Consider the following 12,417-nt stretch of genomic DNA (forward strand, 5'->3'; position numbering starts at 1 on the left):
GGAGTGTGTTGTTCCATCGTTCATCAATCACTCCCCATAGGAGTTTTTCCTGAAATCCCTCATCTCCCTTACCATCATAGTAGGCCTGAATGGCTTCTTTGGCCCTGTCCATGGCCTCATACAAATAGCCCATTGCGGGCTTCTCACCATCAACTAACCGAAGAACCTTTACCAACGGTTCAGTAACGGCGCACACTTCCTGCACTCTCGCCCAGAAGTCTTCTTGGTATGAAACTAGTCTGCATACGGCCTCTCCCTCTGATTTGCGGCTCATTGGCAAAGCATGCCACTTCTCTGAAAGAAACAATCTCTTCACATCCCACATAGAATTCAAGAGGGATTGAAGAGATATGAAACTGGTGGCAAACCGTGTAATGGCGGGGCACACTAACTCTTTGTTGTTGGTGAATCTTCTCATCAAGCTAAGCACAGATGTATGCTTATATATAAATTTTGTAATGCTTTTGGAATGACTCAACAATATCTTTGACAAAGGAAATTTTCCCTATGCCCTCCAACATCAAATCAATACAGTGTGCAGCACAAGGTGTCCAAAATAAAGTAGGATGCCTGTCTGTAAACATCTTGCCAACATCAACATAATTTGCAGCATTGTCCGTTATGACTTGGACAACATTTTCTGCACCCACCTCCAAAATAAACACATCTAGCAAATCACATAAAGTTCTTGCATCTTTGATTTGTGCAGATGCATCAACAGATTTGATAAACGGAGTCCCCTTGGGACAACTAACCAAGAAGTTTATAAGGGTTCTCCCCTTTTGGTCAGTCCATCCATCTGACATCACAGTGCATCCTGTTTGTGCCCATCATGCCCCTAAAATCCTCCAATATTTTGGTGCAGTCAAGCTTTTCAGTTTGAAGAATCCGGCCTCTAATGTCATGATAAGAAGGGATTTTGTACCCTGGGCCAATAGTTGCAATAGCATCAATAGCAGGTTGGAAAAATGGATTATTCTTTACAATGCTGAAAGGAATATCACTCCAAAGGAGAAATTTTGCCAGCAACTTGTCAGCTTGTTCTTTCTTAGTTTTTTAGCATTGAACTGATAGATGGCTATGAACCAGGTGTGGTTCGAGGAACAAAAAATGATGAGGCAGCTACCGGATTGGTTGATGCTGCAGTAGAACCAGTGGCACTTGCTTGTTCAACTGACTTTTTTAGTTGCCTCTTTATTTCTTCTTTGGCCTCTCTATTGTGGTCTAAAGTTTCCAATGCTTTCATGGCTCTTTGGATGAGTTCAAGATTTGTATTTTTGCAAGGCCCTACATCAAATCCAGAGATTTTTGCCAGGTGATACTTCAATCTGTACACCCCCCCGGACATATGGTGCCCACACAACTTGCAAGTCAAGTTTAGTCTATCATTCGGAGCATTAGGTTCACCAAATTTCCAGAAAGGGTCCAATTTCCTTGGCATGTTTGATTTTGAACTTTGAAGTTGAAAACTTGAATGGTGTTTTGGTGAACCTGTGGGAAAATAAGGATTACAATTTAGTATTTACTATTTACAAGTTACAAACTTACAATTTAGTATTTTACTATTTACATTGTACAAAAACTAAAAAAAAATTACATACAATTTAAGGAACCCCATTCCAAACCCAACCAAAAAAACTAAAAAGACAATACATCGGACAAATGTCATAAACCCCATTCCAAACCCAACCAAAAAAACTAAAAAAAAATTACATTAGACAAATGTCCAAAACCCCATTCCAAACCCAACTAAAAACATTGAAAAAAAACAAAAACAAAGTTACAAAACAATGAAAACAAAAAACATTGGTGCCCATACCGTTTTTTATGGAGATAATCGGTCTCCTCCTTAGCACACTCTTTGATTTTCTCCTCCACGTAGTTGATTTAGCTCCAAAATGGCAGAATCTCCAAGCCTCCATGACTCTAAGTCTCCAAACCCCACTGCGCGCTCTGCTGTCCAAATGAAATGAAAAAAAATCGTGTTTTTCCCTTTTAACACGCGCTGCCTGAGCCTCCCATGATTTTTTCGAAAAAATCGGGCCAAAAAAAATCCGATTACTAAGCGCGATTTTCTCTTTTCATTGAAATTATCGCAATTATACGATAATATCGCGATTTTAACAACAATGGTTGTGGCTTAATCAAAACAAAAAGACAAAAGGATCTGTTCCAGGAATCTAATTCAGTGATCATTTCTTCTTTAGACTGGAGATGTGTATACTTGGCTTGCATGGTCAGGTGCAGGCTGGATTGAACTACATGGGTGTTAACAACAGTGAGTGGAATGATCCAGTTGCTGTCAGTATTATTGCATTTGGTGGGTGTGAAGATGATAAGGATGATGGTGAAGAAACATTGGTTCACACCAGGCAGGGGGGAAATAACTGCCAATTGGATAAGAAACAGAATGATGATCAGAAACTAGAAAAGGGGAATCTTGCCTTGAGCGAAGCAAGCATCATGGATTTGAAGTTAGAGTGATTCGAGGTATCAAGGACAATACTAATCTTTCTGGAAATATTTATGTTGGTCTCTACAAGGTTGAAGATTCATGGTTGGATAAAGGGAAGTCAGGATATGGTGTGTTCAAGTACAAGTTAGAGAGTTTCCCAGGCCAACCCGAGCTAGCATTTGATATACTGAAGTCTGTTGTCAAATGGAAGCCCAACCCATCTCTCAGGCAAGGTCTCATTAATCCAGATATTTCTTCAAAGAGGAAGAGCTTACCTGTCTATCTTGTGAGTAATGTTGGCCAGTGACAATGGTTAAAAGAAATTCATGAGAAATACCAGATGCAAAACAGAATTGAGCACAAGAATATGCTTTTACAGGAAGAAAAACAATTGTTGCATGATATAAAAGAGATATTTGGCCACATTGACAAAATTCAAAAACGTAGTAAATTTCTGGATCAAGGGTTGGATTCCCTGAAAAAGCAGATCTTTCGAGCAAAAAGGAATGTGCAAGCCATCAAGAAAGAATTTGGTACCTTTAACTTTGATTTGAGGCATTTGCAAGATCAATGTAATGATGCAAATTGTATTCAGCAAGAAGCATTAAAGGCTTCAAAAAGGCAGGAGTATGGGCAAAACATTAAATTCCAGCAGACCACAAGTAATATTCAGTCAGCTAGGCAATATGCACTTTCAGATGTTAGGGAGGCCCATTTACTTGTTGCCTTACAGAAAATAAAGAAACCTAGTTTGGAGCAAGGTGAAATAGATATGCTGAACAATATCTCTGGGAAGTTACAGAAAAGCTGTCAGGTTTTGCCTAAAGAGAATGACGATGGCATTTTCATTATAGAAGAAGGCAGAAGTTGAAATCCCAGAAAGAGTTACCGGGATCAAGGGCAAATGATAGCCGTCTATTCAACATATCAAAGAGTGACAACTATAAATCTAAATCTGGAGACAGCAGAGACTCTTCTAAATACAGGAGATGAGCAAGAGGGGTCTATTGACAGGAAACAACAAAAGCTTCATAGCTGGGCAGAAAGAAAGGGGCCACAACTTGAAGGAGAGATTCATCCAAGCAATGGATAGTATTGGAATTTAAAAGTTAATGCTAACAAAGATAAAATGTCTATGAATCTCAAGGATTCTTTACATTGTCATAGGGGTAGCAATGAATTAATCTTATATAGAGATCCAGAGGGAATGCATTTCAAGAAACCTAAAGAAGGATGTATTGATAAGCACAGGGAAAGAGATGGTCTTCATTCAATTCTATTATATGATTATGGGTGTTTCAACATCAACATCACCCCAAACTTCAATGTTGGTCACTTGATTACTTAAAGGCATTCATGGGCAGTTTTTGCAATTGCAAATATTCACGATGGTGGCAAAGTTGGAAAAGAGCCAAAGACTGTTGCATCACTTGTTTCAAATGGAGGTGGGTGGTTTGAAAGTGACCAAAAGGAAAGATATGAGACAATTGAGAGGCCTTCTTTCTTGAAAGCAAAGGGACAATTTTTAGGAAGGAGGGATTGTAATCTTCCATATTAATTAATTGCCCAAGGCAAGAAAGAGTAGCCCATCCAAAACCATATGCTATATTCAATGATAAGGGGGGAACTCATTATCCAATGCTTTTGGGGAAACATTGGGTAAATTAGGGTAAATGTGGAAAAACTTGTGAAGGAAGCTAGAATTGGGGCTAAGTGGAAGGAAACTTGTAACCCCTCAAATTAAATTAAGGAGAAGAGACCCCAAAAGGAGTCTATAAATAAGAGTGAGGAGAAATCATTTTCTCATTATGGTTGATTGAATATTTCTATTTTGTGAGCTGAGGCTCCAAGGGTTTTAAGACCCCCCTTTCCCTCTGAATGGTTTCAGACTTCAGTGATGATGATCCCACCATAGCTAATCCCTTTTCTATCTCTAGAGTCTAAACTGTTTAGCATGATTCTCTGAGGCATTTTCTTCATCTGGTTTTTGGCAAGCAAGAAGAGTTTCATGGTTTAATTGACGTGAGGAGGCAATCTAAGGCATATTATATGTTTGTGGCAAACCAAGGGTTTCTAGAAAGGGATGCTTTTGCAGCTATATTAGGGCAATCCAGAATTATTCTATTGCTACGTTGATTTGTGGAGTCCACCACAGGAGGAGCGAAGGGATATCATTCCCAAAGCAGACTGAAACTCCAATTCATAGCCAACAACCATATCAAAAGATATTTCCTATACAGCAAAGGAGAGACGTCTGACTGTAGTAGCATTCTTTTTCCCACTCGGCAAAGAGGATTATGAGAGGCCACTCATAGTTGCAAAGGACTCTAGGGGAGTTGGAGCCTATCTTTTGAAGCTATGTTTGATGTCAAACCAATTCTGAGACAGCAAAAGAATGTTTCAAGGTGTAATGTTGCACGACATAGTGTAGTAGAGTAACAAAGTTCATGATTGGCTCTAGCAACAAAGCTTTGGAGCAGCCGAATGCATAGTGAAAGGCAACAGCAAGTCAGTGAGCTTTGTTAGGGCATCATTACTTGGATGAATCTCTCCTTCAAGCTGTGGCCCCTTTCTTTCTGTCCAGCTATGAAGCTTTTGTTGTCGCCTGTCAATAGACCCGTCTTGCTCATCTCCTGTATTTAGAAGAGTCTCTGCTGTCTCCAGATTTAGATTTATAGTTGTCACTCTTTGATATTTTGAATAGATGACTATCATTTGCCCTTGATCCTGGTAACTCTTTCTGGGATTTCAACTTTTGCCTTCTTCTATAATGAAAATGCCATTGTCATTCTCTTTAGGCAAAACATGACGTCTTTGCTGTAACTTCTCAGAGATATTGTTCGGCATATCTATTTCACCTTGCTCCGAACTGGGTTTCTTTATTTTCTGTAAGGCAACAAGTAAATGGGCCTCCCTAACATCTGAAAGTGCATATTGCCTAGCTGACTGAATATTATTTGTGGTCTGCTAAAATTTAATGTTTTGCCCATACTCCTGCCTTTTTGGAGCCTTTAATGCAAGGTTGCACGAAACGGGGAAACGGGTACGAGTTTCCGAAACGGGAAGCGATACGAAACGCGACCTCCCCAAATTTTGGAAACGGGGAAACGCGAATATATATATATATATATATATATATATATATATATATATATTAGGAATTTAAGAAATATGTGCAATCATAAAGCATATATGATACATTCTAATTTATTACATTATGATAAAATTGTCAATTGTCAATGCATAGACTATAAGTATCTAAATTTACATCACATTTACTCATGAATAATCACATAATGAAAATAGAAATATCCAAAATCAGCCACGAGAAATTTCTAATTTTTTGTCTCGTGGTTGATTGGGAGTCTCCTCCTACATAGTCGAATGACCTTAGTGCTCTTGATTAAATACAAGTTTCATACCCTAGTACCCTACATTCTCTTGATTATTGGGAGTCTCCCCTGCATAGAGGGCTTTGTTCTCTCGATTAAATACAAGTTCCATACCCTAGTACATGATAAAATCCAATGGAAACATTGAAATCCCCCAATCCTGAAATCCTGAAAAACAGATAAGTCTGCTGGATTTTGAGTAAGATCTAAAATTCTACTTTCTCCATATGAAATCCTATGACGGCGAAACCACTCTCAAACATCCTGAGTCATTTCATGGTAATGTTAAAAATTTAAGTAAAAGGATGAAAATGAAAAATAAAGGAGAATATCACTTTTACTTTAAGAATTTAACATTACCATGAACTGCATATCAACACTAGGGCAAACAAATGTAAGAGATCTACATTAGAAAAAAAAAAATTAAAAAACAAATGTTTTTTTTGGGGAAACGTGGCCCGTACGGCCTGGAAACGTGTTTCCGGCCGTACGGCCACGTTTCCGTAAACGGAAACGTGGCCGTACGGCCGGAAACGCGTTTCCATGCCGTACGGTACGGGGAAACGCGTTTCGTTTCGTTTCCCCTGGTGAAACGCCCCCTAGGGCCACGTTTCCTGCAACTTAGCTTTAATGCTTCTTGCTGAATTCAAATTGCATCATTACATTGATCTTGCAAATGCCTCAAATCAAAGTTAAAGGTACCAAATTCTTTCTTGATGGCCATTTTGTTGAAGAAAGTGTAACTAGGTTCGGTCTTCATAAATGTACTTTTGATATTTGTATTTATTCAAGAAAATAAATATTATTTTTATAATATATGTCAATGAGTTTCTTGCTCATTGAAGTAGGTCAAGCACATGTTTAAGTGCTTCTAGGAAGTCAAAAGTCAATGTATTTATGTAAGACCCTTAGAGGGCATGTTACACTATGTATAAAATAGTATAAAGGTCAAAGGAATACCTCCAAGCAAAGTCCAAGTCCTCTCCATGCAGCAACGTCCTCCAAATGAAGCAAAACAATGGAATAAATTCAAGTCGGCTTGCAGTCTTCTAGTCGGCCTTCAATCGGCCTAAAAGGAGGGACAATCCTCTATATATAGAGGCTGTCCACTCCATTACAACATCAACCAATGATCTCTGAAATCAGCGAGCAAGGAAGACCGAAAAAGGGTAAGGAAAGTCGAAGAAGAAGGAGCCTCTAGTGCAGCGAAGAAGGAGAGACCTAAACCGAAGTTGAAGGGACTGTTTTTAGGGTGAAAAACAGTCACACGTGCGAGAAATAGAGGACAGTCTGCGGTCACTACAACAACAAGATAACAGTCCTATATATCTCATTGTTTGGGCTAGTAACCTAGGCCTATAAGGCCTCCTACTCAAGTGAAGAAGAGAGTCTCTCAAGCGAAGAAGAAAGGAACCAAAGTATAGGGGAAACCTCCCACACGTGCAAGAAATTAGGGCTGCAGTGCAGCCCTATCAAGTCTGCAACTACACCTCAAGAAGAAGCTAATTTGGATCAAGGGAAGGAAGGTATCCTCATTGGTGAAGGATCTCACCAAGGACCAAAGATTGAAGTCTCTTCTAGAGCTCACATAAACAAGGTCCATCACCAGTTGCCTAAAGGAGGACGAAGTGCCGGGGAACGAAGTGCCAAGAGAAGGAAGATAAAGTGCTGGGGAACGAAGTGTAGAAAGGAGAAAGGACTTGACTTGTGCTAGGAGGATATTCTAGTCAAGGGTCTAGGGTTTGGCATTGATCAAGAAAGAAGCTTCAATAAGAGAAAACTTACCAAAGGGTTTTCCTCTCAAGAGAAGAGAGGTTTTGGCCCTGGCAGAGAGCCAACATCTTGTGTTCTTGTTTTATTGTTTGATAGCAGTTTGATGAAGCACACACACATGCATTAATAAGAGAAGAAGAAGATTAAGCTAGCAAAGACAAATTGTAAAAAGACTTCACATATTGTTATCTAGTCTCGAAGAATCACTCTACACCTAATTGCCCTAGATTCTTCAACAATTTTTGGCCTTGAAGCCATTGCCGTGGGCCCCATAGGCCTAGCTGCAGGCCCCTAAGGGTCTCGGCCTGCCTTTCTTTGCTTGGCCTTGGGCTTTTAGCCTCTCGAAACCCCTGCCTCGGGTTGTTGTAGCCTCTTTCCCTCCTCGGCCCCCTCATTCTTCCTTTGCTGCCTCCTCCTTACTTGGCTGCAGGCCTCTTGGGCCTTCTTCTCCTCCTCTGCTGCCCTATTCCCCTCTTCCGTCGCTCCTAGGCCTCTCGGCCTCCCCTTCATCCTTTTCCGTGGCCTCTAAGTGGGTGCCGTAGGGCTCTTGGAGGCCATTTCCTTGAGCCACAGTCCCGAAGGGGCTGAGTGCCCTACGCCGCAGCTCTTGGAGGGCTTGGATATATCTCGTATCTTGTTGGCACTTGCAACATTGAGCACTTTATCTTGCTTATAAGATTGTCTTTTAAGTCATTGTTAAGTACTCTTGTCATAAGGGTAACCATAACTAAGTACTTAAAGGCATTAAACAATCTTAACTCAAGATCACTCAACTCATCTTGCATCTCATCCTAGAGTTAGTCTTGCATTAATTAACGTACCTCCAAGCATAAGCTTGGTTGATAGAGAGATAGGAACACCCTTTCATCTTTGCTTGAGAAGTATGGCCCCTGTAGTATTTAAAATGCTGACATTGCAGTCGTCAGAGCCACAATATCTGTAGCGCTGGAGGCACCGGGTATGTTAGATTTGAAGGAGTGGGATCGTTAACCAAGCCATTGCTTGCTTCACCTTGACTTCTCTCTGCCACTTACTTTAGAGAGTAGGCTCAATATAGATAAAGATCAAGGGATATACTTAGTTAGGCATCTAATTAAAATAAACCAAGATTCTTGCATTTCACATAGTTTGTAAGATTTTCCTTTCATCTAGGATAGTCAAGCATCCATTAAGCAACGGTTGTTCATCTGGTCATTTGGTCATTAATTGATATAAAGCAAGTAGTTGATTCCATTAGGCACTGGTTTCACATATAAATCTAATCAAATCCTTAAAAGTTTAAAACTTGCTAAAATCAACCAAGTGGCTAGGCCATTCAATCATGTCTCCCGGACTTGTTGATTGCCAACGAGTCTTGCATTCTCACATTTCTTAGGGACTAACCCCCATACCCTGTTGTTGGGAGAGGGCTAGAATGGAGATGGCGGGGATCAGAGTGACAACCCCTGACCTGAGACGTTGTTGTAGTGCCTGTACAATCTGAGTGACAACAAGTACGTTAATTGTTATGGGAATAGCCAATTTCTCCTAGTTCCTTTATGTATTTTAGACAGTGGGTCAGTATCTCTGCTGTGTATTTTGGTTATTATAAGAACTTCTACCAGATGAAGAGCTAAGTTTGACATTCTCGGAGTATTGGAAATTTAAGATTTTTTTTCGCTCTTCTGGGATATGGTTGTAAGAGTATAAGTAATTGTCAACTCTATTGTTAGTAGTTACTCTAACGAGCCTTGCCTGATAGTGTTTCGGTAGTAGTGATGGCAAGGTTAACTGGATTTAATTTAAATTCATAATGTGATGGATTCTTTTCACAGTGGCTGCTTCATGGAACTTTCAAAATCCAGTAACAAGAACAACTTTCATCTTCTTTGCAGGGAATTTTACTAAATGGCATCCTGTTGGACAGTTCTCTGTTCATATTTTAAGTTTGCATGATCTTAACTATTTTTTTGATTTAAGGTGTCTCATGGTATTTGTGACTTGGTTTAGTTCATTCGTCATGGAATTCTGTTTTCTAGTGTTTCTACTAATCACTTTGTAGAACCGGATGTGCATTTGATTAAAAGTAGGTCAGTGTTGAAATACATAGTTGTTTTGTTTCGGCTTTTACTAATGTTGTTTTAATAATTATGTTGTGGAAAACGTAGCTTTTTTAATTGGTTCACAGTTTTGATTGGACTGTTTTTAGGATTTTTGTGGATGGAAATGACCAATCGTTTGTCCAATTTTAGGCTGAAATGGCAAAGCTGATTGAAGAAAAGGATCAGTTACAGAATCAGGCAAGTTAGTTGACCCTTTGAAAGTATCAAGTTTCAACAAGCTTTTCAAACTTTATAGTGCTCTATACACTGCGGAACAGTCAATGATCTGCAGTACAGATCATTCTTAAATTCACTTGCAAATAAGTTACATATTTTCAATTTCTCTTGATGAATTGATTCTAATTTCAGCCACTGGCATAGGCAATTGAAGTGTGTATAAATGCAATATATCAATCTTGTCCAGGCTAATACTACCAACTGTGGCCAAGACTTAAGTGGGTTGTGTCTTGTAAATTTCTTTAAAATTGGACTAAGAGGTGAAGAATATGATTCTTGCAGTTACAGGAGCTTGTGCAGTCCCTGGAAACTAAAGGAAAACACATTGATCATCCAATGAAACAGGAAGGCACTGAGCAGCAGAAAATATTTTATGATGATGCTGTTAATGTCGAAAGACGAAATAAAGTGAAGGCAGCCATGGTACATGCCTGGTCCTCATATGAGAAGTATGCATGGGGCTTTGATGAACTTCAGGTTTTCCCGAGACTATATTCTTATTTAAGTTGATGTATTGGAAGGAATCTTGCCTGTCAGTCTGTTTAAGTGCATGGGCTGTTTATGTATCATTTTACTGCACACCACAGCTGTAAGGTATAGCATGTGGATAGCAGCTTTTGAGTTATTTTGCTATGGTTTCACCTATTTATTGCTTGCCCCATTTAGGATTATCTATTGATTATTGAATGGATTTCACATTATATCTTATATTTTGATTGATCGGATTTCTTCATCTTCCCTAATTATGGCACAAGTCCTATCAATCTAGTGTCTCAACAATGTCCCGAAAGCAAGAGAAAATGCAACTTTATGCCAGGGAATCTAGATTCTACAGGAGCTTGGAAATTTGCTTTTTGTCTCTGCCTGAAAATTTAGAATTCTTTTATACTTTTTATAGTACTATGTCGATTGATTACCTTAAAATTTAAAAATGCTTGCACTGATTTACCTTTGTCAACTAAATTCAAAATGTTTTGGCAATGTGCAGAGTTGTTTAAATTTACGGAGAAAACAAGTTTCTCTTAAGAAAATGCTTAAAGCTCTTAAAACCATTGTTTTAAAAAACGACCGTTTTGATACCGAAACGGCCGAGTTGATCCGAGCCGATACCCTCAGCCATGACTCGGCCTTTGAAACGGTACGTTTGGCCGAGTCAGCCATGACTCGGTCGAGTCATTCAATGACTCGGCCGAGTCACAAAAAGCCAGCCCAGAACACGTTAAACAGCGATTTAATATTCTTTTAATGGATTTTTAAGGTGATTTCTGATTGGTTTGGACTCCAAGGTGTTATATGAATTTGCTAAATGTCATTTGGGGTCCATTTCCCCCTCCCAAACCCTATTTAACACACTCAAATGCTCTCTACTATTGATATGCTATTCAAATTTCATGGTAATGTTAAATTCTTAAAGTAAAAGTGACATTCTCCTTAATCTTCATTTTCATCCTTTTACTTAAATTTTTAACATTACCATGAAATGACTCAAGATGTTTGAGAGTGGTTTCGGCCTCATTGGATTTCATATGGAGAAAGTAGAATTTTAGATTTCATTCAAAATCCAACAGACTTATCAGTTTTTCAGGATTTCAGGATTGGAGGATTGCAATGTTTCCATTGAATTTTGTCATGTATTAGGGTATGGAACTCGTATTTAATCAAGAGCACCAATCCCTCTATGTACCTTGATGTTAGTGACATTGGTTGTCGAACTCCTCTGGGATTCGCTCCCAAACTAGGAGCTTCTGAAAATGTCGCTCCCGCTCCCATTTTCGCTCTTGCTCCCAAGTAACACAAAGAAGAGAAACCGTTTGGATCAAAAACGGTTAAATGATCTAGTTTATGTCCAATACAACCTCCAGCTCAGACGAAACCATTTGCTGAACAAAAGACCTGATTCAGATCCCATTGTGTTGGAAGACATTGATCCAACACCAGATTGGGTAGTGGAGAGTTGTCCAGCAGAGTTTGATCTTGATGAGGATCTTGATTTAGATTTAGATATCGAGACATCAATTGAACTTGAACATGCTGTTCAGTTGAATGCAGATCCCAATCCACCAGCCTCAGTGTCACAGCCAGCAAGGACTCCAGTTGTAGGTGCTTCCTCTGCTCAGCCACGACAGAAGCGCAGCGGCATATCTACTCTATCTTAGCTTGCATCTGCTGCAGTTGCACAGCCTGCTAGTGGTACCACTTCTACAGCTGCAGTTGGAGATGATGATGAGGAGGAGGAGCCATGGACCCCCTGTCTGACTCTGATGATGATCCAGAGATTGATCGACATGATCTTGGCTCCTCTGGCAGTAGCTACTAGCCAGTCGCTGTAGTACTAGTACTAGAGTCTGGTCACAGTTTACTTTTGTTGTACAGGCCATTTCTAGCCTCCTTGGTTATGTGTTTTTTGTTTTGAGTCTGTGATCATGTATGACAGTTGACTATGTATTGCCATTGGGTACCATTTTGATATAATGGAGTG

The 12,417-nt window shown here is 39.5% G+C and overlaps 1 protein-coding gene across 1 annotated transcript in view; it reads left to right on the forward strand.

Annotated features, from left to right (window-relative positions):
• Positions 1 to 12,417, forward strand: part of LOC149146593 (mannosyl-oligosaccharide 1,2-alpha-mannosidase MNS1-like) — a 185,754-nt gene that overhangs the window by 23,404 nt on the left and 149,933 nt on the right. The window contains exons 2-3 of the mRNA XM_089450085.1: positions 9,852 to 9,899; positions 10,221 to 10,415. Of these exons, the coding sequence (XP_089306211.1) occupies positions 9,852 to 9,899; positions 10,221 to 10,415 (243 nt within the window). The remainder of the gene's footprint in view (positions 1 to 9,851; positions 9,900 to 10,220; positions 10,416 to 12,417) is intronic.

The sequence above is a fragment of the Pinus tabuliformis genome, chromosome X (genome assembly GCF_031772625.1).
Source record: "Pinus tabuliformis cultivar Carrire ecotype Pingquan chromosome X, CPIR1, whole genome shotgun sequence".
NCBI classification, from domain to species: domain Eukaryota; kingdom Viridiplantae; phylum Streptophyta; class Pinopsida; order Pinales; family Pinaceae; genus Pinus; species Pinus tabuliformis.